We start from the raw sequence: 27,150 nt of genomic DNA on the forward strand, positions 1-27,150 counted from the left end.
GCCTAGGTACATAGGTCAGGAGTTAGGAATAGTAACTGTATACATCCCTATTTCTACCTTCACAGTATTGTTTGCACAATATTGTGGCATGCAACCAAGAATAAGGCGCTGCTTATAGTCACAGTTTTAATTACATTTCGGTTGCAAGCTCCGGTCTTTGCCAAGAAGGTGAATCCAGTTTGGTTGATATTTGCCTATGCTCCAATTCATTTCACCTACTAAAACCAATAATAATATTATTGTGTTACAACAGTGACCACATCAAACAAGATTACATTGGTGACCACCTTCTGCAGGATTACTAGTAGTGACCGCATCAGACAGGGCTACTAACATTAATGCCATGAAAAGTTTTACCAAGGAAAATTCCTCTGCATGAGTATTGAAATATCAGCCTTGGCAGCAAGTGTCTTTGGCACTGACGAAATAAAATCAGCAATAAATCTCCCCAACTCGCACCTTTAGATTTAGCTTAGTAAAGGAATCGTTTTTGAAAATACACACAGAAGACGGGTGAGGTCTTTGAACTTACGCTATCCTCATTGGCAGTCAAAATGAATATGTTGACGGAGGGGCTTCAGTCGGGAGTTGTCCTCATTGAACCTTAACTCCTATTTAATTAATCCCTTACAGATGTCCTTCTTGGGACCTGGTCTAAGCTCTGCCCAGGGGCTCCTGTGTACAGGACAATCGCCCCCGCCACGGAACTCAGTTTCCTCACTCAGCACCTCACTTCAGAGTGCTTATTGGTCCAGGCTTTCACCTCCAAAAACCCTATCACCCCATCGGAAAGGGAAGACAAGAGACTGGATACCTTCGTGAAGAGGATTTTTTCTTCTGTAAGCCTAGCACTGCAGCCGGTGAACAACGCACGCCTTTTGGGCCAGTACTCCAATACGATCTGGAGCTCAGTTGTACAGGTGCTGCCTATGGTTTCACAGGAGGCCCGAGCCATACACTCTCAGACTATTTCTTATGTGAGAGCCACCACGGTCGGCAAGATTACGAATCTTTTTGTGGCAGAGCACGCAGTTCCAAAAGACCATGTGGGCCAGATAGCCAGAAGTTGGTCCAGTCCACATCCCCCTGGCAACCGCAGGCGCCAAACCCCTTTAAGTTTTGAAGCTCGTCCAAAAGGGTTTCTTCCTCCCCATTGTGAACACCCCTCCACCCATGGCACTCACTTACGACAGGCTAATGGAGGATCATCTCTCCTTGCTTCGTCCGGAAGTGCAGCCTCCCTTGGCCAGGAGAGCTGCAAAGAGTGTTCTGGCATTGGAAGTAGATTGTGCTTGCTATTCCAGCTACTTTCTGGTGCCCAAGAAAGATGAAGGTCTTCACCCTATCTTAGACTTACGCTCTCTTAACCTCTTCCTGAAAAAGGAGAAATTCTAAATGCTTATGCTCATGCAAGTCCTGCGACTGGGAGACTGGATGGGAGCATTGGACTTGCAGGATGCATGTTTCCGTATCCCTGTCCTGCCTACCCATAGATGTTACCTGCAGTTCATGGCGGGCCAAAACCACTTTCATTTTGCTGTACTCCCTTTCGACCTTACGCACACTCCTTGGGTGTTCATGAAAGTGATGGCAGTGGTTGCATCCCATCTGCTGAGGTCAGAGGTTCCAGTCTTTCCCTTCCTCGTTACTTAGCTGTTGAAGGCGAGCTCGCCCCAGGCAGTCATCTCCCACTTCCAGATTACGGTGAAACTCTTGCACTCGCTGGGGTTCACTATCAGCAGGCCAAAGTCACACCTGACTCCCTCTCAAACACTCCCCTTTAACAGAACTGTTCTGGACACAGTGCAGCTTGGGGCCTATTCTCCTGAACGTCGAGTCCAGGATATTCTGTTGTTTCCTCTATATCCTAGGTTTCATTTGGGTGACTCTGAGGCTATTGGACCTCATGGTCTTCTGCATCCTGCTTGTAACTCATATCCGTTGATATATGTGGGCTCCCTAGTGGGACCTGAAATCCCAGTGGGCAGAGCATCAGGGAAATCTCTCCGACATGGTCCACATCTCGGAAGGAACTGCAAAGGACCTACAGAGGTGGCTGACGAATCACGATTGGGTCAGTGGCAGACCCCTCTCCCTTCGCCAACTAGAGCTAACTTTAGTGACCTATGCGTCACTCCTGGGCTGGGCGGCCACTTGGGAGAGATGAAGATCCGACTCTCGTCCCTGCCAGCATCTGCGCTCCACATTAACCTGTGGGAACTTCGCATGATCCGTTTGGTGTGGTTGGAACACTTGGGCATATCCCTAGTGGTTCAACACCTGGCAAGCTCACTGAATATCAGCGTGGATGAACTCAGTCATCAATGCGTTGCAGATTACTAATGGCATCACTGTCCGGAGTTGGTACAAGGCCTCTTACTAGAGTAGATATGTTTGCCACTGCCAAAAATGTGCAATGTCAGCAGTTTTGCATGTTGGATTTTCCAAGGCAGCTTTGCTCTGAGGCTCTTTTCATGTCGAATGGAACTACAGCCTCCTGTACGCCTTTCCACCAATACCACTCCAGCCCAGAGAAGATCAAGAACGACTGGGATCAAGTCATTCTTGTGGCTCCAGAGTGGGCATGGAGAATCTGGTATCCCGAATTGTTAAGCATAAGCATCGACCTCCAATCAGGCTGCCACTTTGGGAGGATCTTATGCTTTAGCAACAGGGCAGGTTTCTGCACGTGAACCTGAAAACTCCTCACCTTGATGCGCGGAGATTGAGCTGTGACAGTTGACAGCTTTCAACCTTCTGCCCGAAGTATGTAATGTTATTTTGGCAGCTAGGCATCCCTCCACTAAGATGGTATATGCCTGCATCACTTTCACAAGCTTTCCTGTTTATTCTTTCCTTGGTCCAGCAGGATCCTGCTTTGGGCACGTGGAAAGGCTATCTTTCTGCCTTCTCTGCATTTTTTAGACTGCGAGTCCAACTGTCCCTCTTTAAATCCCCTAGTGTACTATGTTCTTGAAAGGTCTCGAACATATGTTTCCCCCAACGCCATTTATTATGCCCCAGCGGGACTTGAATTTGGTTCTTATGTTTCCGATGTGCGCTCCCTTTGAGCTGTTTCACAAGTGCTCACTCATACTCCTAACTATCAAAAAGACCTTCTTGTGGCGATAACTTCTGCCCGGAGGATCAGAGAGTTACAGGATGTGTCTGCATTTCCTCCATACCTCACCATCTGTCCAGACAAACTCATCCTTCGAACTTGAGCATCTTTGTTACCGAAGGTGGTAACTCCTTTTCACATAGGCCAGTTCTTTCACTCTGCCTACCTTCTCAGATCTCTTTTCATATCTGAAAAAGAGGAGAGACTTCACCCGCTGGACCCACAAAGAGCGTTCTTGTTCTAACCTGTCACCACAAAAGAGTTCAGTGTGAACGATCAACTCCTCGTGGAGTATGTCGGGCCAAGAAAGGGAAGGTTTGTGCAGAAACTGACCATCTTGCGATGGATAGTGCTCTGCATCAAAATCTGCTACTGGACAAAAAGAAACCTCCATGAGGGCTTGCGTGCTCATTCTACCAGAGCCAAGGCTGTGACCACTGCCTTAGCCCGTGGAGTTCCTGTCCTGGATATCTGTCAGGCGGCAACATGGGCTTCTTTGCACACATTTACGAAGTACTACTGCACGGACAGTGAGGTACGGCGTGACGGTCACTTTTCCTGCTTGGTTCTACAGGACTTTTTAGTTTAATCTATATCGCAGCCACACCAACAGGGAAGTTTTGCTTGAGTATCTATTCTACTGTAAGTAATCTATAATAATAGAAGTCTCTATCAACTGAACGAGGAAATTACCTTTGGTAACATCTTATCTAGTAGAGACTCTATCTAGCCACAGATCACTTACCGACCTTCCCATCTTCCCTGCTTTGTGAGCGAATTATAGTGTAAGGGGTTTACCTTGTTTAAAGACCTTATCTTCGCACACCAGACCTCAGTGTTCCACGTGGCTCTGCGCTTCTGCCGTAGAAAGTCACAAAAAGGAACTGATGTCAGCATGCTAGGGTGGTGCCTATATAGGCTTTGTACGTCACTTCCGGCGCAGATGATGCTGATGACCCCATGTAGAGCTGAACTACACCACCTACCGGTGCACAGGGGTGCTGCTTGTCAAAAGTATATGGATCCAGCCTGATGCCTGGGGATTATTCTAAGGTAAAGAATCTGCAGCTAGATAGAGTCTCTGCCAGGTAAGGCGTTACCAAAGGTAATTAACTTGTTTTTCAGGCAGCAAAGAATCTGAGAACACTAGCCTTTGGAAGCAGGCAAATCTCATAGAAGGCTACAGTGAATGTCACTGGCTCCGGAAAAACAATTAGTTATAGCCTCTCTGTGATTGAACATGATCATCTTTGTTTATTTTAAAATCGTACCACACAGAAAAGAGAATTGGCATATTTTCAGTAATACGTATTAGCAGATATAAAAAGAAAAGGAAAAATTGTCATTCTGAAATGACACTACTTTTGGAAATCTAAACACCCGGGAAAGACATTAGAGAGATATGGATATTAAACAGACCCTACAACTGGGGAAAACATTGTGATCTGAGCTTTACTGTTCCAGCAACTTGGCTCTGTACTTAAAAAGTATTAGATACCCAGCACTGTATGAAGCACTCATGGGTAAATCAGCAGTGACTTCTTCACAAATCTGAGGTATGTCTCCCAGCATAAAACCTGACTACAGATCTCAAAGGCCAGAACCAGCAGCGTGAGATCTTACCTGTATTGGGGAAGTCACATTCCGCACTGACAGCAATCTCCAAGATATAAACATGTGTGGACAGAAGCATGGACCAATAAGGCATGACCATTTAGGAAGACACGATTGGCAGCTTTCTTGAGTATTGAAAGTTAAGAATGCCTTCTCCTGACTTTAGAAGTGAGCTGAACTTGAACAAGAAGGATCCAGTCAAACGGGATCTATGATATGAGTGTAAAACCCAGGATTTGGAAAATTACTAATTCATTACTCCAATCCTAGATAAATATCTCCTCACAAAATCATAATCGTCACCTTAGCTGAGTTGAATATACTTTCTTTTCCACTGCTGTCTGAGACTAAATCTATCTGTTGTTGGCATCACATGGGACAACTCCAAGCTGCCTGGCACTGACATTGAACTAATGATGAAAAATACCAACTGATGGTGAACCTCCAACATTGCAGGCACACAAGGCGTGATACATGGCAGTGAGGTTCTAATGAATTATACTGTCCATCAGTCTGAGAAGTTCTCCATGATGGGTTTGATAGCGATTGTTCTTTGCTATAATCAGTATCCCACTATCATCTCCATCAAGGCACTTACAGCATGCACTGTTATCCACTACACAGTGGTCTCTAGCCATGTAGCCAATAAAGAAGAAATAGGGAAGGGGAGCTGTTTTTGCAGTTTGCTACAGATGGTCCTATGTCAAAATATAATGTAAAAATGTGATCTAACATAAATATTGTGTCCTTAATACCATTTATGAATATATCATCCCTTTGGTGTCGATTTTCTATTGTTCACTCCAATAAGGTGCTCTTTTTACATGCTATTTTGGAGTAGATACTTAAGCCTGATGATATTTGGGCTAAAATATTGAAGTTCCTCACCATACAAACGAAAGAGACAAGTTTTAGCCACTACCCGAAGGCCAAAATGTCCTCAGTGTTCTCAGGAACTGTGGAAGAAGAATTCAGCATTTGGAAGCAGAGGCTCATCAGTAAAAAAATATATAATTTTCGAAACAAGGAGTCTGAGATAACTCTAACAGGTACATTTCTATGGTTTTGTATGTTCTAACTCTAACATCAGTGTAACCTTTCTTTTTTTCAGGGAATTGCTAAGGTTTTATATTCTATAGTCATTTTCATTTTCATCGCTATACGTTAATCCAACCACCACCGTGCACGGCTGTGCGTAGCAGGGGTTGGCCAGGCCAGACCCTTCAGCCATCCCCCATAACCACCCAAACCCGCACCATGCACAGCCAAACAGTCTGTCTGAGTGTAAAAATAGGTGTGAGAGGGTATTTATGATGTGAGAGTGTCTGCCTGGGTGTGAAAGTGGGTACTTGAGGGTCTGAGTGGGTCCGCGAGTGAGTGCATGAGTGTCTGAGTGGGTCTGCAAGTGGGTGTTGGAGCCTGAACGGGCGCATGAGTGTCTGGGTGCATGTATGAGTGAATTAATTAGTGTATGAAGGAGTCTGTGGATTTTGTAAACAATTTTTTTGCTTATTCGTGATTAATCTCGATTAATTTGCAAAAAATCGGGCTAGGTGAAGAAAAATCATGTTAAACCCATAATTTGACCCTCAAACACCCTTATATCACAATCCTGGGGTCAAAGTACCTCCACCCTGATCCCTTATGCTACTTTTGGTTTTGGTTTCCAGCCCCAGAGACCCTCTTTTGTAACATAAAATGGCGGCTGCAAAATTCTGTTCAGGTTGTGGGCAGACAATTAGACCACTTCTATTTCTGCACGCATTTGCGAATATTCTAAATATATTCGAAAGCTCAGATAAACAAATTTGGATTTTCTTTAATTTCTCTTAAACTGCTGAAAGGATTTACAACAAATAAGCGAAGGTGTAATCTGCTTACCGAAAGCTACCTTTCTGCCAAATTTGGTGTAATTCTGTCCAGTGGTTCAGGCAGTAGTCCTGTCTAAAGGTCCTATGGGAATTAACATTTGACAAGCAACTTTTTTTACCCCCTCCACCCATGTTTTTTTCACTTCCCCACCCCCTTAAGGGATAACCCCACTTTCCTTGCGCTTTAAAAAAAAAAATTTGAAGATTCATCAAACGGTTGAAAAGATATAGGCAAGTCAAAAAATGCTGTTTATATGGAAACATGGTCCTAACTATAACTACCTAGCAGCAACCCTCCACTAGGTATAATTCAACCAAGCAAAAGATTCTAATTTAGAATGTTGGATTTCACACTGGAGAATTACTCACAGGAGCTGGAGAGCTACCAGTAGCTCATGAGCTACTCGGAGAAGCCTGAGCAAGTGCATTGATGCAATCATAGGTCCCCCTTCCACCAGTTATAGAATGTTGAAACTTGCTGGCAAATCAGTATAATATTCTTTCAGAGGACAAGTTATCTTCAATGAATACTGCACACCCAACACTACAGTCTGCTAAGAGGTGACCTGTAGGTATATTGGCACCTGCACGCCGTAACAGGGACCAGTTCAAGGGATGATGCCTACTGCTGGCGCTGCTGAGCTCTTGGGTAAAACCAGCCATTGCAGCTGGCTGGCCGGAATCACCGCCTGCCCCAGCCCAGATAAAGACAAAAACAAGGGGCCACATTTATGGCCTGGTTTGCGTCACTCTTGCACCATGCAATGTGGTGCAAGAGCGGCTCAAACCTTAAGTGAGATTTATGAAGCCACATAAGGCCACCTTGCATGGCTTCATAAACCTCGAGTAATGTAATGCAGCGCAAATTGCTGCATTACATTACTCTGCACCAGAGAGGCGTTTCCATGGGTGTTGCGTGGGGGTTCCCACGCAACATCCATGAGTATGACGCATTCCCAGTTTTACAAGAACTTGTAAACCTGAACATGTGCCACAAAGTTCGTCTCCCCAGGAGAGGCATAACGAGGAGAGCTATGTTTATTTCCCCTGTTTTTTTTCCTCCTTCTATGTGTGCTGCATTCTGCATAGCAAGGTGACTTGCTGTGCAGCCCTGCGCCACAAAGCCCATAAATGTGGGCGAAACTGTCTTGACTTGGCCCCATGTATTTGCAGAAGTTGCTGGAGAAAAAATACCAGGCATGCAAATTGTTCCAACGTTTAAAGGGCCGGTTTCTGTGACAGAGGGTCTGCTGACCTTCCTAGATGACTAAAATATCTTTGTCCATACCAGAAGCCTCGACAGGTTCTGAGGGTCTATGACCGATGAACGTCACTGAGTCCATATCTACGGTCTTCAAAGGACCTCACATAAACTGGTGATCTGGAGGGGGGACTTTTTTGGGTTGTCATTATCTCAATGCATCAAACTAGCGATTTACAATCTCTTTGTTCTGAACTGAACGGGTTTTCATTGTCACTCGTTGGGTTCATATACCCATCTGTCCTTCCTTCTAAATGTACTATCAGACTTCTGCATTAAGCAGAAGATTGTAAGTACTGAATGCTGGAAGGGCTCTCAACACAAAAGGGCTCAAGTTTTGTCTCGGTGTAACCAACGTACTGTGGTCATGAGCCAAGTTGTTTGTCACTTATCTAGGCTTCTGTCAATGAAAACAGACCCCGAGACGTGTCCTGCTTATTGGGTCCCCTCTAGCATCTCCAAGTGCTACAGACTTCATTCTCAAGAAGTCACCTGTGTGCAACGATGAGGGCCAAGTCAGCCTTTGTACATTTCCACTAGTTGAGCTTTTCTGCTTCTCCGACCTTTGTACCCCTAGCTGTAGGCGGAAAGATTGTGACTGAGGTAGGGGAACATGGAGGCGTAGGACGCGGGGCAGGGCCTGTAGCGCCTATGACCCGCCTCCCAGAATTTTAACTTGTGCTGTGCAAGTATGGCATCAGCAAGTTTTTTTTTATAAAAGAAAGAGGGATTGTCACCCAAGAGTCTCAACAATGAGTGCCATACCCCCCATACACAAGGCACAGGAGTGTGTACAGACAAAGTCACATTGGAAAACACCCCATTGTGAGCTTCAGATATTATAAGATGTTCCAGAAAATATAGAAAGACGATACAGATTGATGTGATCAAATAGACATGCATTAAGGGAACCAATTTAATCACTAGTCGTAATAATTATTTTTCAAATTAGGACGTGTATTAAATGCAGTTTCTGAAAACATATTGGTGCCTTGTTCCTCACTCGGGGTCTTTGCAACAGTCTGCATTTTTCAGAGTCTCCAGTCATGATAGTGAGGTACATTAGACACACACACACACACACACACACACACACATCTGCCTAATCACTCATATTGCCATTGTTAGCAATGACACTTGGAAGTGCTAAATTACGGTTAGTAACTTTCTTTCTTTAATTAGAGGCCGTTGTATGGTGAGTGGGGTATCACTGCCATCTTGCGGCCATTTTGAGGATTTCAAGGTCGACGGTTTCGGATGTCGAGCCTCATTGATCGTCCTGTTCATAACTCTGGCCGAATGTAAACTGAAACACGTCGCCTGGTAACTTTATATTGAACGAACGGTACATGACAAGCGATAGGAATGTCGACAAAATCCAGACATAATTAGGCTTGGGAGGAATTGATATAATTCTTGCGAAAATTGCGTTAGCCTCTAAATTCACAAAATTATTTCAAATTACGTAAATTTGTGAGATATTTGCAGTCGAGAAACCCGCAAAAACTCTCTATCCGAGAGACATTCATTAACCGAATCAGTGTCCTGCCAGTATCACTTCAGGGTTTTTTACTCGAAGTCCGAGTTCATGTGAATGAAGAAAGTCACACAAGACACGGGCAAACCACGTTTCGTTTTTTTAAAAGAGTAATATCACCAACATTTTCCGGCAATGTACAATAATTTGCAGGACGAAATTGCGCGATTTCACCCGTTCTTAGAAATAATGGTATTAAAGATTTAGGGCCAGAGGTAGAGATGGATGGGCCGGTTAGAACAATTGCAAAACAAGCATTTGCAATGCAATGGGTCGCGCATTTGCTCGAGTTAGAGAGAGCTATTAGCATTGTAAACTCCTAAGCAGACTTTTCTTGCCACATAAATTGAAAATGAAATGTAAAACAGTTGACATAAGCGAGACGATTCAAAGAGCCACGGCTGCCATGAGTGTGAGCGCGAAGGAGAGACACAAAAGGAAAAAGAAGTTTGCTCGCAGTCAAACGTATCAGCAAACGTGCACTTATCCATGTAACCGGGTCGATGGCTAAGGCAGTAACAAAACTGCCCCAAGGAGGGACAAGAGTAAAGCATTTACCAATGATAACAAAGTATTTTTGAAAGGTAAGCCCATGAACGAGTGATAGCGATGGATGTGCAGTGGGCGTGGTCAAAAGTCCACAGATAGATTACAACACCGCAGAAGGCTTGCACTCGACCTTAAAACTAGAAAGAGCAAGCCATACAGAGTGTATCCCATCACAGTTACCCCGAGTAACCTGTAAGTGTAGCTGGCAATAAAAGGGCTTAATGATTGAAGTGTGTAGTTACCCCGTGTACCCTGTAAGTGTAGCTGGCAGGAAAAGGGCTGAGTTATAGAAGTGGGCAGTTACCCCGTGTACCCTGTAAGTGTAGCTGGCAGGAAAAGGGCTGAGTTATAGAAGTGGGCAGTTACCCTGTGTACCCTGTAAGTGTAGCTGGCAAGAAAAGGGCTGAGTTATAGAAGTGGGCAGTTACCCTGTGTACCCTGTAAGTGTAGATTGCAAGAAAAGGGCTGAGTTATAGAAGTGGGTATAAAGGTATCAACTTTTCGCTTTGCATAAGATCCTTCTCTACCCGGTCCACGACCCAGTCATATCAAGAGCCTGGAGGGAGGATGGCTAAGGGCTTCCAACTGTGGGAGCATTACTGTTTCATGATCTAGATACATAGATATTGATGAAAGATCAGGACCACCATGCCCGTCTAGCCTGCTCATATTCCTGCCAGCAGTAGCACGTTATCTGCTCGCTTCTCAGATATGCCTTTGCATTATTGCATTCCCATGGCTTTCATCATTGTTTGTCGCACCATCTGTCCATAAACGTTGTCTTACACCTTAGTCTGGCTTCTCGTCTTCCAGCTCCTTAATCTAGGACCCTAGTTGCAGATCTGCACTTCACTGAATAGTACTAGTTCATGTATTGCACTTACAAATCCAGAGGGACTTGATTGTCTAACTGAGCAGTCACTTTTCTCTCACCTAGGTTCAAGCCCTCCTCTTTGGTGCAGAAAGGACAAAACAGTGGACAGGGTGGTTGCAGGTCAGAAAGCGACAACAAGCAGACTCACCAGTACATAATGGAAATAAAACTCAGTAAGAAACTGAATGTGTAAAGACGAAGGCTGGCGGCATGGATGGAAAGAGGTAGGTGTAGAAGTTGCAGATTTGAGTCCGGTATAACACCTCTACCGGGTTTTAATGACTGTCCAAGAGCTTCACATATAGTTCGAGAATCGCGTTAAAAGACCCTTACAGTTCCCCATTTATAGGGAGATTGGGACTGCTAGATGATAACTTACACAGTCATTCGTCCATAAGAACCTTCGGATGCTTCAATCAGCACAATGTCGTGGGTCAAGAGATTAGTAATATTAGGTCTAGACATTTGCTTTTTTTAATTTAGTAAAAGGAACGAAACTAAATGTACGCCTAGAAGCAGCCAAGATGATGATTTGTGATCATAAAATCTATTTACACCAATATTAGGCAGGAAGGGAGGGCACTACTTTTGAAAGAAGGCCCTTATATATGAAGATTACATTTGCAAAAAGTGGTCACAAATTGCACCCCTACTATTTGCCAGTGCAATCTGATTTTGCTAATCTTCCCATGCACTAATGGGTCGGTTTACCAAATACTGAGTTGCAGGAGGTTGTTAAGTGACTGGCCGAATTAATATTAATTGAATACAGTAACAGGGATGGTGGCCTGCAAGGAACAGCAGACCACCATCCCTGGGATTACTTTCAGAAACTGAAAACCTTTTTTTCAATTAGCCCGAGTTCCTTAATAGAAATAGAGCTGCTTTATAAAAAGTTATCACTTTTGAAAATTAATGGAGAGCAGGCAGTGGTCATCCAGACCACTGTCTGCTCCCGCTGAAGACGCCACACTATTTCCTAAAGAGAGAGGGTGCAAAGGGAAGCCTTTCCATTTGCAAATCAGTTACCTCCAACTTGGAAGTAGATAACTGATCAGTGATTTGTAACCACTGATTAATTACGGCTGCACACCATTGATACATCAGGGTTGAAATTGCTGTTTGGAAGGAAGGCCCAAAATGAAGCACTTTCAAATAGCGATTTGGAAACCATTTTTAAACCCATTGAGTGATTCAGAGAATCTTTTCTGAATTGCTTGTAGTACTTTAGAAGTACTTTAGAAAAAGAGCTTTATATCTGCCACAAACACCTTGATTTAGTGAATCGAGCCCATGGAGATTGCAGGTCGGCAATTTTATTGACTCAGAATGTACTTTACAGCGTGGGACCCTGTCTTAAAAATGTGTAATGAGATGCAACATTATAAGGAAGGATTGGTGAATATGTTCACTGGTAAGCCATGCGCTATGACTAGAACTCGCTAGTGGTGTTTTGGTTCAAAATGTAATGTGCATGCAGCCAATATCCTTTAAGTTACAGAAGGAACATATTTTGGAATAAAGGTAAAGTTGTCAGGTAGGTGCATGATTCTGAGTACCCCGAAAATCAGAAACAGTTTGAGTAATGGAATTAAACTGAAACAGTTTAACCACCTTAGTTAAAAAGGAGACAGTTAAACGGGTCAGAAGAGGGAACTTAGCGAGAGCAGAATCTGCAAGAGCCTGTGCATTACTGTAGACTTGGAGAGTTTGTGGTGAAGGGGAGGTGTAGTGTAGAACTGTGGGTAAAATAAGTGCCCTTCGATCAGAAGTGCTTGGTAGGAAGAACTGAACTGACAGGATTCCACAACAAAACTTATGTAAGAAGAAACAGATATTAGGTTTTTGTGAACACCCATCATGTGGCTTATGGAAATGGATGACAAGTGAGATTTACGAATGAGTCACAGCAAGAAGGGATGGGTAGAAATGATGTCCCCCAGTAACAGTATCAAGGAAAAACATGCAGATGGCCCAGGCGCTTCCTTATTGCTCCCACTCAGGTTAAGACTTGGATCATCAGAGTCTGACCTTCTCTTTACTACAGTAGTGAGGCCTTCTGTGTCATGCTCTTCGTTCCAAAGAGTCGCAGTCACACACACACACACATGGACTGCAGTTTGCTTTTTATAGCTGACAGTCACAGGCTTCTGTGGGAACATTGTCCTCGTGGGGCACATTCCTGAGTGTGAGAGCAGAGCCAAGTCCTGAGCAAATGGCATCCTTGTGATCTTGCTGTCTGTTTATTGATATTAATATTATAGCTTTTTTCCCAGTATGCACTATGTGTGAGTTTCAAAAACAGAAATGGATTCAGAGCAAGATATCTTACCCCAAAAGTGGGCACAGATGACTCATCGTGACCTGTAGGGGGGCACCAAGGGGCTCCAAATAGATATGTACCTCTACTCCAGCCTGTAGGAGGTTGGAGTGTTGCTGAAGTTGACACCCACAATAGGAAGGTGGCTGACACCTACCAACCACTAATCCAGACCTGTGTCGTAGAAGGTTGGTACAATGATTAACCAAGAGACCTGCTTGAGTCCTTGTTTTCACAAAAACAAGAATTTGCTCAGAATGCAAAAATATGCCCTACCACAAAGAGGTCATAGCGTTGCTCACAGAGACTGCTAGTGAAGGCTGCAAAATATTCATTGTTCAAAGTGGAAAGAAAATCAAACATTCTTCTTTTGCAGAGTATCATTATGATATTCACATCCATGCATCTGTGGTACGTTTGACTAGCTGGTAAGAAAGTAACAAGGAAACCTTATAAACCACTTGGATGTATTGAGTTAAGTTGTCAGCAGTGTCTGTCTGCCTTAAGCTGCTCCAGAGTGAGTAAAGATGGGGAACACATCTTCAAAGCAGAGAATACGGGAATTATTAGAACTGTCTTCTTCACCTTTGGATTCTCTCAGGTATTTTTGAAAGGAGAATACTCTGTGCATGTGCAAGATCCCAAACGTTTCTGCAAAAAGTACTGGTTGAATTTTCGGGAAGAAAAGTTATAAAACAGTGCTTTCTCGTCATCATCTCATGAGGCCAACGTCCAAGATCGTATTCTTTCATAAGGAGCACTGTTTTGGGAAGACCTAGTCTACCTTGAAGTTCATTTTGGCTTGCTAAGGGAGGATGAAACCCTAGTTGCAATGAAGGTTATGGTTAAATAAAATGAAGAACTTACTCCAGATTCAGTGGAGGACTCCAGAGATGAGTTTCTAGGTTGATGTGCTTCTATGACCTGGAGAATGCAGAATCATCTACAAATCCCATGATGTCTAAGTGGATTGGATGATCACTAATTTGGTAGGGAGGAACTTGGCTAGAGTAAAGATGACAGCTCAGTGGCAACAGTTAGACCAGAAAGTCGAAGGCCTTTTGAATTGCTACTATCACATCCCATCCCTCATCCCACAGAGAGGGGGAATTGCTGCTCTGCTTTCCAGTATAGTCAGGAAAACAAAGTTCTTACCAATTTTTTTCTGTTAATCATTGTAAAACATTAGCCCTGGCATCAAGAGTTGCAGTGACCAGTATACAATAATTTGGGAAGAAATCGTGCAAGGTGTTCATAAGAATTCACTATATTCCACTCCCATTATGGGTTATCTTTTTTGTTAGGGCCCATTTGGAAGGGATAATGACAATGCATTCAAGGACAAGAAGCTTTATTCGTAGTCCAGTGGAACCCTAAAGCAGAACCACAAACGTTTATACCTTCCTGCATACCAAGATCCTCACAATCATGTTACAAAAGTCAATTTCAGGATTAATTTCATCTGAGAAATGAAAGCAAGCGTTCCTTTTCTCTTCCTCCACTGAAGACATCACATTCCTATGTTAGTAGAAGACAGCTACAGGATCTTCTAGTGGGTTTGCTTTACAAAATTCTCTACCATCAACTGGTTTGTCCACAGCCACATCCCATACAAGGAATAGATAACGGCACTAACCAAAGTCCAGTCTTTTACAGGACCATGTCTCCCAGATGAACTAATAGACATTCCACCTTACCTCATCGCAGTACCTTCAATACATTGGAGTAAGATTCTGGAGTGAACTGTGAATGGTTTTCTGACCAGAGGGTAGTATATTGAAACTGAGGGATCATCTGTCAATTCTCATACAGAAACGTTCAGCTCCTGCTTATATTTAGCTCATGCCTTGAAGGGTCATGTCACTAAACCTAATTCTGGTTTGAAATACCCACCTTCACCTGGAACTTCGCATCACACGTATCGTGTTTCTGGACGCTCATCCACTCCAGCCAGAAGAGGCATAGAGTATAGCTCATAGTAGACAATCTGTCAACAGGAGGGTCAGAATTCTTTTCACATCCTTCTAGTGGTTTAATTGGATGCAAGTGACAGGCTGTAGGATGTAACTTGCAAAATGATTACCAGCCGCAGACTTTGGAGGCCTCACGTAAAGTGTAAACTAGTCAAATGGAAGTAACTGGCAGTTGTCCTATAGCCTTTACGAGATCTACTGTGCCAGCTTTAGGGATCTCTGGTCATAGGTTGTATGAACAATATCACTGCAAAGACTTATATCAATCACCTTAGCAGTATAACACCCAGAAGTCTTACTGTGCTGACAAACAACATCAGTTGATGGACATAAGCATGTGAGACATCACATTCAGCTATTAATATTTGATGGCATGATCACTTCCATGCGGACTCTCTTAACTGAATCGTCTCTTCCTTGCAAGACTACTGTTTATCACACCAAATCTTATTAGAATTTTGCTTGGTATTTGGAAGGCAATGCTAATTGTCATTTCCTTTCAGCAGAGTTATTTGTTCTTTGGGTCACATCATTAAATATAAACAGATATGGTGTTTGGCCCTTGACACCTGATGATCTGTTTCTTTTCCCTAGTTTCATCAAATGATGAAGATCATGAGATTGTGGGTCAAAGTGATTCCATCTATGAGAATATCCTAATTCCCGTGGTATATTTGATAGTGATAGTAATAGGTCCTTCCGATAACTCAGAGTACCCTGTTGTCTTCCATCCTCATGGTTAGGACTATGGTCAGGTGGCACTTGAGAGTGTGGCTTTTGAGCAGCTACTGCTTCAAAGCTTAGTTCTATCCAAGATGACTAGGGCTTTCAAACGTCCAGGTGGAGTTCTGTTGTGAATTTCCCATTCTGAGCTTACTACTACGAGTGAAGTATTTCCTTAATCACCTGGGATCATGGATGTGTGATGGTGCACTCACATGTATGTCAATCCAGTAGGTTTTATCTAGGTGTCTGGCTATACCTCAGCAGAAGTTTCAGTGCTCCACCATAAAGGCTTAGGGAAATTAGGATTAGCCTTTCTTCAATTGAACCTTATATTCTCCTCCATATTTCTTGTTTATTAGTCATGCCAGTACAGAGGGCCCTGGTACCACTTCAGGATCATGCTGAGTTCTTAATACCTTACTGATCCCCCTTTTAAACCTCTGTAGAGTGTTTTTCTGAGGATTGTGTTGCTAATGGTACTATTGTTGCTGGGAGAAACATCAACAATCTTGTCGAGCAAGCTGGGCTCTCTGCATAGTGCCCTTCGATATCTAAACTTTTTTCAAGACAAGGTAGTCTTTCTGTGGGTCCCTACTTTATCTATGTGATGTGCCCTGATGTTGATTTGCATCAGCATATTGTCCTTTTGTCTGTATTTCTGGATCCATCTTCTCCTGAGAAGTGGATTCCATTTCATTAGCAATTGTGGTCTGTTTTCCTTGGTGGCACCTGACAGGTATGAGCAGTTATTTTGGTCCTAACTGATTAATTTAGGTGCTTTGAATTTTTAGAACGTTGACAAAACTAAGATTAGCTTAATTCCCAGAATCCCTCTCCTCATATGATGTGAGGGAATTCTGTTTTTTAATACATATGCAAACTCTAATAGGAAAGTCCTGCAAGCTGTGCAGAGGAGACCAGGGATATGTCAGTATCTTTGCAGATGTACAAAATGCTTACCTTTCTGACATCTGCCTAGCAGCCACCAAGGCAGTTCCTCCACATTCATTGTTCAATGCAGACTTCATATTGGGGCTAGGGGAGTTGGAGTTTGCTTTTAAAGTTATGTTACCAGCCCAGATTGAATAATGTGTACGAGGATTTTTTGTTGGTCTGAATAGATACATGTATGTATTGAAATGTTGATTTTTCTTGTAGATTTTAGAAGCTAATTGCAATTGTGGTCTGTTTTCCTTGATGTCTCATGTTTGTGTAAGGATCAGGATGAGTAACACCCCTCATCCCCCATGTGGGTGTGGTGTCCTTAGACCAGATGAATGTTTTGGTATTTATGGATCACTGTTGGTGTGAGCAACACTTTCGTTGCCCACACAGGGAAGGGGCAGGGCGGTAGACAGAAGAAGGATTGCAGCTGGGTAGCGGTAGGGGAGGGTGGTAACAGAGACTCTGCCATGACACCAGCTGCTTCACAACCTGTGCCTCTGGCAGTTATGTGCTCTATTAAAAGTAAATCAATTGGGTGCTCTCCCATGGTCTGAAAATCCACTGTCTCCACAGTCTTTTCTACCAGCATTTCAGACAGCGGCGGCTCCTCCGCTTGCGCGGAGGAGCATGGACCCCCTGCAGCAGCCACAGCTGCAAAACCTTTATAAGCAAAACGATCATAAATTGCGTTTATTATTGTTTTCTTGTAAAGGGGCGGGGCCACGGGCTCTGACGAGCACTGAGGGGGCGTGCACAGCACTGTGTTGCCGGGCTGGAGAGAGCCTGCACAGGCTCCCAGTCTGCTTGGGTGCGCCCTGGCTGGTTGCCCCGGCAATCCTGACGCTGCAGTGAGCGTCAGAATTGGCCGCAGGGCAGGCTGGGAGCCTGCACCAGAGGAGCGGCGCGGTGGTGTCGGCAACGGTGGCGGCAACGATCTAGGTAAGTGTTTTTTTAGAATTATTTTTATTTAATGTTTATTCCCCCCGCGTGCCGCCATGCCCCGTCAGCGCGCCGCGGGCCGCAACTAGTCTCAGATGGAGCCCTTTTAGCCAGCCGATTTCGAGTGGCTCATCAGTTACAATGTCTGGAAGTGTCAGCGCTGTGAAAGTTCACCATGGATAGAGTGGTACCCTTTGACAAAAAAAGCTAGTGAACTATCCCCACCCCCACATGCCTGGAGGCCAAAATATTTGGGCAATTACATTGAACTCCCATTTGTTGATGAAATTAGACTTTCTGATGAGGGCTTTGGCAGACTGTCCACGCAAAGACCTGCATGCTTCAAGTGCCACTATGTCACGGGGCAAGAAGTGCCACTATGTCACGGGGCAACAAGTAGCTACGTCATAGAATGACATAGTTTTGAGTGGGTGCATGACCTTCCTTTTCAATAAGTTGCTCTTATCCTGTTTTTTAATCAGTTAACCCCCTATCCATCAGTGCAGATGAAAAATCCCCCACCAAAACTGTAAATTATACCAATAAATTTTACAAATGTCAATTCATGCATGATTTCTTCTTAATATTGTTCAATCAATGCATCATCACGTTAAAAAGTGACTCGATTATTAATGTTGCTGTAGTCAGATCACCACATATTAGCACTCAAGGATAGCCAAACGTGACATTAAAAAAAGACGGAAATAAGGAGAGATGTATAGGTGTGGGGACCATTTCAAATACCTAGGCCAGATCATCTTTAGATATCTATGTGTGTTTTGGAATCTAAACATCGCCCGTGACTCCACCAAGTAAAATGTGACATAGAAGCATGGCGTGCCATACCATTAACCTTTATTGGCAGAGCAGCATTTTACCGGAATGATTGCTCTTCCTGATTCCTGAAGAAATTGCAAAAGTACTCATTTAAGAACCACTCACATTCCTTACCTGACTACAGTCTTTGTTGACAAACCAGATATGTAATGGAAGCCCTCCAGGAGTCTCATTTGGAGAGAGCACACAACCACTGTATGACAGAGGCTTTGGGATAGCTAACATCCAGTCATGTTGTTGGGAAGCTCAGATGATCCCCATTAGTGATTAGATGACAAAAACAATCCAACCATCAGACAGAAAATTGCTTTATTATAAAAAACAGGATTACTTGACATATATGAAACAATCGTCCCTGACACACTACCTGCAGTCACTAGAATCCCATTAGTCTGCAGGCACCAGGCCCCGAGACAGGGAGGATTGAAAGGAAAGCCTGCAAAGTAGCCCCCGAAATGGCATGGCATGTGGCTAACGTATCCATCTGCTGGATGGTTTTAGACTCTTGCATTTGATTGGTACATCAACCCTGGGGGATATTTACGAGGAAACCATATGGAATCCTTTGAACAGTTAGCACTGGCCCTTTTCCTCCACAAATCCCAGCTTTGCCGTTACTTAATTTCTGAGACATGCAGTGGAAATACATGTCAAAGCTTCACTTGCAATCCCAGAATTCAACCCATTAGATCAAAAACTGATAATAAAGAAATTGGGAAGAAAATGATCTCCACCGTCCAGATATAAAACATCACTGACCTATATAATGCCATAAGCGCCCGGGGGGAAGTGGATCTGGGCACCTTGGAAGATGAGGATTGGACAAAGGCCAAATGACCTCACTCTCCTGTGCAGTATCATCCTGCTTCTGGCTGATTCAAATGATGTACTTCCACATGGTCTATTACAACCCAGAGAGGATCTGAAAAGTGAATAAGAGCTGCAGTCGCCACTCTCTGTTTATGAAGCAGCACAGTGGCAAGGTACCCTAAACATCCAGTATGCAAATACCTTGCAATAGGGAGGTACTGGGCACAAGTACACCCTACCGTGTGGGAACTGGAAGGAAGATCCATAGCTTTGGTTCCAAAGCCGGCAGTATTGGGCACCATAAGGGGACTTGGGGGACCTAGATGTTCTCGTACACGCATTACAATAGGTACGTTAACAGGCAAAAGTTATTGCACGCCACTGGAGATAAGAAAAACTTCCACCCTTAAATGGGCCAGAGATGGAAGACGTGAGAGTTCCCCAAAAGTATGAAGAAATGAGAGGTCTTTGGTAACACCACCCTCATGGAGTATTACATAACATATATCTTACTACATAATGTTAAACTATTATGTAACTGAAATATGGAGATTAATAATTAATTCAAGGAAAATGTATATTATTGTGTGACAGATCGATGAACAAGAGTTGTGTTGTTGTGACTGCATGGAAAAAAATAATAAAAGAAGTATAAAAGAAACATCTCAGCTGGGACAGCTAAGCCTGAGGTGCCTGAAAGACACTACTCTAATGATATCAGCTTCTCAGAGGCATCCACAAGTGAGGAAATGTCTCAGTTTTCCTGTGAATGATTGTCACCTTGCACTAACAGTTGCAATATACACAGCCTGTCAATGTAAGAATAAGGCAAAACTGCTCATTATTGAACACCTCTGAAGACATTGTTAAGAACTTCCCAGTAGTTCTGAGGGTCTTAAGCCTTACCCAGAGTCCAACTGCCAGGACAAACACAAAGTACAAGACCAGAACCGCAATATCACCTCCCTCCAGGGTCTGTTGCGGGAAGGCCTCCACATGTGAGCTCGTGGAAGAAACCGGAGTGCTGCTGGTAATGTCCATCTCTGCAGGGCCCAGTTAGCTCTCAGCTGAAGTTACCTATGAAAAGGTGGAACACAAGCAGATGGAGGGGAGGTTAGCCTGAATGTGAGAATGATGCAACATCCCGTCTTCTAGTAAAGCCTCAAACAATGAAAGTCCATGTTTATATTGGCACTCTCATGTCATGGGATTTCTATGAGGACTCTTGTCCCTAAGTTTACATTCTTTGAAATTGTCTTACTTACTTACTTTTAATCTTCATCACATACAGCATCTCTCTTTACCATCACAGTCTGGGGACGAATGTCCCTGGTTTGCTGGGAAAGCATGCCATCCTGTCCCTGGTTTGCTTGTCTAGCATAGCTTCTGTTTTTCCATCTGTGCCCCTAACCATCTGCAAGTCCATAGAAGGTCCTGTGTGATTCTAGGTGACGTTCACCAGAGCAGAACAAGGCTCAACTGGCCAGAGAGTGCGCCCAGAGTGTAACCCCACCCCTGGTTGAGGGAGGTTGCTCCCTTACACCACTATGCAAAAAACGGTAACTTACACCTGCAAATAATTTACACAAGTAATTTACACATTTAAGTAACTTTACTACTTTTCGCAGTTCACAAAATCCGAGTGTAAAGTTACTCAGAAGTGTAGACTTGCATGTTTCCACCCCCTAAAAATTTGCGTGGAGCCACATTTACAAGTGTAAGTTATTACTGCCAAAATGAAACAGCAGTAAGTCCAGTACAATGCATGACCAACCGCTAGTACTGTAAGACCACTCCTTAGAAAATAGTGGAGGTACAAACAAAAACCCATAGAAAACAATGTTAAATTAAATTGTTTTAAAAAGTTAAACAATATAAATAAATTTAATTTAATGCTAAATCAAAAACTAAACCACAATTATTACTTAATTTTAAAAGATTTTAACAATCTTTTTTGAATGTATAAATAATGTTTCATTGATTGTTATCAAAATATAACTAAACCACATTTGAATAATTCTTTATATCACTTTAAAAAAATGTGAATGCCTAAAAATCTATTTTTGTACTTTAAGTAGAAATGTATTTTAAACTTAAGAAAAAATATTTTTAATTTCAAATAATTAAACTAATTACAGATGTATTTAAAATTAAGGCAATAGTGCTGTAGCCTTTATATTTTGTTGCACAATTCGAATAAATCCTTACAGTTAATTTAGTTTACAGTAGAGATACGGTTTTTTTTAATGCAATGCTGTGTTTCACACCATTTTACGAATTATTATGCTTTATATTTATATACCATAGTTGAGACAGTCGGTGGGCAGTCTTCTACACCATTCATTGAATAAGCTTGCACACTAGTATCTTGCTAATGTTTTTATCAGACTAATCTCTTCAAGTTGTTTCTATAATTCCTTTTTTATTAACTGACCAAGATCACAAATACAAAAGCAAGCATTCCTCTTTTAATACTTCTATCCTGGATATTGAATAGATTTGAATTAGTCGGATCTAACACATAATTACTTTTTAAAATCTAACCTTTTTAAAAAGCAGACAATTTTATTTCTAAGGTCTACAGACTGGATTTGAAGAGCCAAACATCTTCAGACTCACTGGTTTTCATCACTGGACGGCAAGACATTGTATAACTCAGATTTCGGGACAATTACATAACAAAATATATGAGAAAAATGTGATGCACTTAATCCCTGCCTCTTTGCAGGATAGCCACACAGATATGGGATTGGGACATTCTCAGTAATATGTGTGTGGTGGTAGTTCGTCTGTAGTGGATATGGAGTCTTCAAACAAACTCTGTAGCCTTCTGCATTTCTTACTGGAGTAGGCATTAGATCTGTAGATCTCAAATTCGATATTGAGGATTTGGTAGTTTTCCTAGATGAGATGCTTTGCTTTCATTGGTTATGTAAAGATCCTTTCAACAGTAACTTTTCTTTATGCATTTCCTCCATTACCAATGTCACACAGGACCCTGGAGTGGTTGAGTACCTGAGACCAGGGGCCATATGTACGAACACTTTTTCCCATAGACACAAAATAGGTAAAAACCTTTGCTACATCTGGCCCCAGGTCTCTTCGATTTTTCAAGCTCTGTCTTGTCTTCTTAAGTTTTAGTCCTCTGACCTTTTAGATAGTGCTAGACTCTTAACGAGAGCTCTATCTCTGGTGCTGAAAGAAAGGGTTGGTTATCTATCCTTGCTTTTCATAAATGAAGTTAAAAATCTTGTTCCCACATAAATACTTTACTCTGACATCAAAGTCATCAGTCCTGTCTGGAATTCATGGACGCCACAGGAAAAATCTGAAAAACCTACTAGGCCAAGTGACTTCTGAATCTGTCTTCAGTGAGGGACAAAACATGTAAAATGCCATGTTATACTTTATAGATGTAATTCTCCAGCGTTGGATAAGAATGAAGCATGTATGATTTTACTAGATCTGTCAATGGCCTGTGATAAACACAACATGCTACCTGGTGCCTTATCTATTGGCTTCGGTATTAGAGGGACAATTTTTAAGTGGTACCAGTCATACCTAACTGAACAATGCCAAAACTCCGTGACACCCTATTCACACCCCCACCACCACTCCACTTGGGCCCATATTTATACTTTTTTAGTGCTGCGTTTGCGCCATTGTTTGACGCAAAGGCGGCGCAAACTTACAAAATACTATTATATTTTGTACGTTTCTGCTGATTTTGCTTAAAATATTGATGCAAATGCGGCGCAAAAAAAGTATAAATATGGACCTTGGTGTCTCTCACAGTTCTATTTGGCTCACATCTAAATGGTTCTCTATTTTGTTTCGATTGATGCATTTTGATCTCTCAAGGTGTCATAGACCACCTATATGCATATGATGCACAGCTTTACATTCATAGAAAGAGGAAGTAATGAGGAGAAATAAAGATATTTCTCCTCGTTGGGCCTTCCCTGGGAAGGCATAGCATGTTGGCGCATTCCCAGGTTTACAAGTTCTGAAAAATCTGGGAATGCGTCAAAATCCATGGGAGTTGTGCGGGAACACCCATGCAACGCCGCTGGAACGCCTTCCCAGGGCAGAGTACGGCAGTGCAGTGATTTCCGCTGTGTTGCTTTACTCCAGATTTATGAAGCCACACAGGACCACACAACGTGCCCTTGCATGGCTTAATAGAACACATTTGGAGATTGCATTGCTCATGTACCATGTTGCATGGTGGAAATTTGACGCAAATCCCCTCATAAATAGGCCCCTCATTCGCCCTTTCTAATTCTGCTTAACACAAATACAGGATTGTATGACTCTTTGGAAACTAAGCGTAAATCCATGTATAAAAGAATTCCTGATCATTAGCTCTGCCCAGAAACATAACTTGCAGACTAGTGTGACAATCTTCTAAATTCTTGTCTCTGCCCTAAGAACATGTACTAGGTTGTACTCTGTATAACACTCTGAATAAGCATCGATATATTATTAAAGTGATTGCTACGTATTCTCCCTTCCAGCTGAAGCAGCTCAATCTGTCATGCCATTCCTACTCATGAATTACCTAAAGGCATGCACCGGTCATATTTAGTCTGCATTATGGACTCCTTTTCTCAGCAGTTTTACCTCCTTAAAGCTGTGTTACACGAGGCAGCCAAACCCACCTCATGCCACAGTAACATTGATCACTTAACCCAGGTACTCAAAACACTGAAAATGTTCACTTCTTGAAGCCCATTGCTTCCTTAGATAGTCTGGTGTCATCGTTAAAGTCATGAAAGCTCAGCCCTTCATACTACCTAAGATAAAATGCAACATTTTGGGTGGATCCACGGTGCTAAATTGTCAAAACATTATTCATCCGGTACCTCCCTGCTAATGGTGCATCCTCACACACACTTTCTCTGGCTTTGTTCCCAGAATATGGGATGACATCCCCAAAGAGATCAGACATGTGCCTTTCTTACCTGAATTCCAAACCTGATTAAAACACCTTTGTGTAAAGTGCCCAGTGGCTACGAAATCCATTTCTGAACCCTTTTTTCCACTTAATTGCAATCTCTGTTTTCCCATCTGTTCCCTTGGCTCACCTTCTCTCCTTTGCCAGTCCTCTACTTACCACGCCCCTGTCCCTCAGAGGTAGCTCCCTGTGCATGGAGGACATTAGACTAAAATCCAACACGTATATAAGTGCACTATTCACCCAATCAGTCCATGTAAGCCCTGATTTATTATGGTATTTATAGAAACAGTAACACTGCACATGATCCTTTGTGCATATCTGCCTCTGTGAGTACTCTGTTTTATTCAGTGCTCCATACATCGAGGTATACAGAAACTGATAACTAAAAAAATATATCCTGACACTGGACCTTCCCTCCTTTGTGCCCCAACTATGCTCTCTGCAGAACCCTTCCTGATTACATGCAGAAATACCCTTTGTAACCATTCAGCCATGTCACTTTGGACCTGTTAGGACTCTCCAATGTAGGACATGCACGTCCCTAAGATGAACAGTAGTTCGATTAGCTACTGTATGAGTTTGACGTTGAACTTGAGTGCCCTGAAGAGTGATGGAATGAATGACTATCAGCCGAAACACTGTTGACAATTCTCGGTGTGCTACGGACTCTAGAAAACGGAGTTCCTAAAAGACATCGCAATAACTGTGACCATCTATTTCCAAAAATGCCACTAAAGTGCGTGTTTCCTCTCTGGCGGTATCTACAGCACCCTCATACACTCCACAGCTTGTTTGGATTTGCATTATTCCGATATTGTTAGACCAGCAAATATGTTTTTATATCTGTTTGAAAAAAGATGTTTTCTACTTTAATGTGACTCCGCGTTTCATACAATTTTATAATCAAGCTTTATCTTTTATTTAAAGCCTTGGCGTCGGTGGGTGGGCAGCTTTCTACGCCTCTCATTGGATAAGCGTGCACAGCAGTGTTATGCTAGAGTCAGCATGAACCAATGCAAATAGTTAGGAGTTACACTAAGTCAGTTTTGTTCCTCTAGAACTCATTTTTTAAAATGTTTATTATGTGCCAAGTTCCTTATTTGCAGAAACATTCACCTCCCTTTCATCAACAAACAGGCTTGAATTGGTCGAGGCACTTAACCTCTTAAAACCTCCCTTTCAAAAACCAACAGGCAGGCACATTACTAGTTCAGCATGCTCTACAGACTGCAGATGAGGATACCTTTTCAATCAGCTTCACATTTACAGGCTTTCTTCACTGGAAGGCCAGAAACTGACCATTAGTTTTGTAGAAATTAATGTGTATGTTATTTTTAGCTTTGACACCTTTTCTACCACTTGTAGTACAACAGATAATAACACAGCCTCCTAAAAATATCTAAAAAAATGTGATGCACTCACCCAGACTATTAGTAAAACAGCCATACAGATAAAGGTCTGGGAAATTCTCTGCGAAATGTGTGTGGCTGTAGTTCCCTTGGAGTTGATATTTAGTATTCACATAAACAGACTGCGTGGACTGCTCCATTTCTATCCAGAGGTGGTGCTGAATCCGCGGATCTTAAATAAAATTTAAAGGATGTGGTAGATTCTTCAGATGAAGCCCTTTGCATTCGAGAAGTATGTAAAAATAGGTTGGACAGACATAAGCCTTTATTCATTGCCTACATTACCAGTGTTACACAAGACCCTGAAGAGGGTTAGTTCATGAAACAAGCTGCCTTTGATTCTTAAAAATTCTGTCTTGGTTTCATCTAATTCGCAGACCTTTTAGGTTGTGCCAGACTCCCACAAGAAGTCGATCTCATATACTGGAAGAAATGGCTGATTAGCTACCCTTTGCTCCTGTTAATGAACTTCAGGATCTAGTTCCTTCATAGATACTTTCCACTTACATCAGTCTCTGAGAGCCTGGTTTTGAGTTTGTCAGAGGAAGAGAAGTCTGTCGGGATGGGCTCCGTTTGTTAAATCTTGAGTTGTTCACCGGCCTTGCGGACAGCTCTATACATTGACAGCAACTCTGTAATGGCGGTTCCTGGTAGTCTAGGGAAAGCTTGATGGTACAGCACTGTCAAACAGGAAGGCAGGCTGTCAGACTTTTCCTATATTTTTTATTGTTCAAAAACAAACTCTCCCCCCCCCCAAAAAAAAAAACTAACAGTGCCTACATCATGGCAGTTTTTTCTTATGGTATACGGCGGAGTCATTCTTTGCATTTTACTCTCCCTCACTGCCAGAATATTTCATTCGACTGCCCGCCTTAATTAGGGGGAATGGTTGGATGGCTTACCTCTGAAAGCGCCTACTTCCTCGGGCCATTGGAGGAAGGTTTACGCCAACCAAATAAATGTTACTGATTTGGAGACCTTAAGTTCTCTCTAACATTCGAAGTAACTACTTTGGGGTAGCTGTTTGAAACTCCCTCCCTGAGGAGATCTGTTCCTCCTTGTTTTTTTCAGCTCCGCCTTCGTCTCCATAATTATTGTTTATGTTACTGGTTTCTCCTTTCCCTAAGACCGCTCCAATTAAGAATTCACAACATAATTACCCTTCGATAATATAACTCTAGATTCTTGAGGCACTGTAGGAGTGGATTGCGATCTCCTCTAGAACAGCTACTGCTTCTTTTTTTTATATTTGGAGGTATTTTACACTCTTGGATCCTCCTCCTAAATATTTTTCACCAGATGACACATAAGCCGTTGAGATTCTTATTAGCAGAATGGCTAATCTAAAAATATGGATGCCTGTCCTACCTACTACCACATCTGTTATGTTTGAGATTCTTCATC

General features: G+C 42.7%; 1 protein-coding gene across 1 annotated transcript in view; it reads right to left on the reverse strand.

Moving 5' to 3' along the window:
• The window catches only part of SLC5A11 (solute carrier family 5 member 11), a 110,065-nt gene that overhangs the window by 66,524 nt on the left and 16,391 nt on the right, over positions 1-27,150 (reverse strand). Inside the window, exon 2 of the mRNA XM_069209712.1 lies at positions 20,284-20,454. Within this exon, the coding sequence (XP_069065813.1) occupies positions 20,284-20,418 (135 nt within the window). The 5' untranslated portion in view covers positions 20,419-20,454. The remainder of the gene's footprint in view (positions 1-20,283; positions 20,455-27,150) is intronic.

This window comes from Pleurodeles waltl, chromosome 10 (assembly GCF_031143425.1).
Source record: "Pleurodeles waltl isolate 20211129_DDA chromosome 10, aPleWal1.hap1.20221129, whole genome shotgun sequence".
Lineage (NCBI taxonomy): Eukaryota > Metazoa > Chordata > Amphibia > Caudata > Salamandridae > Pleurodeles > Pleurodeles waltl.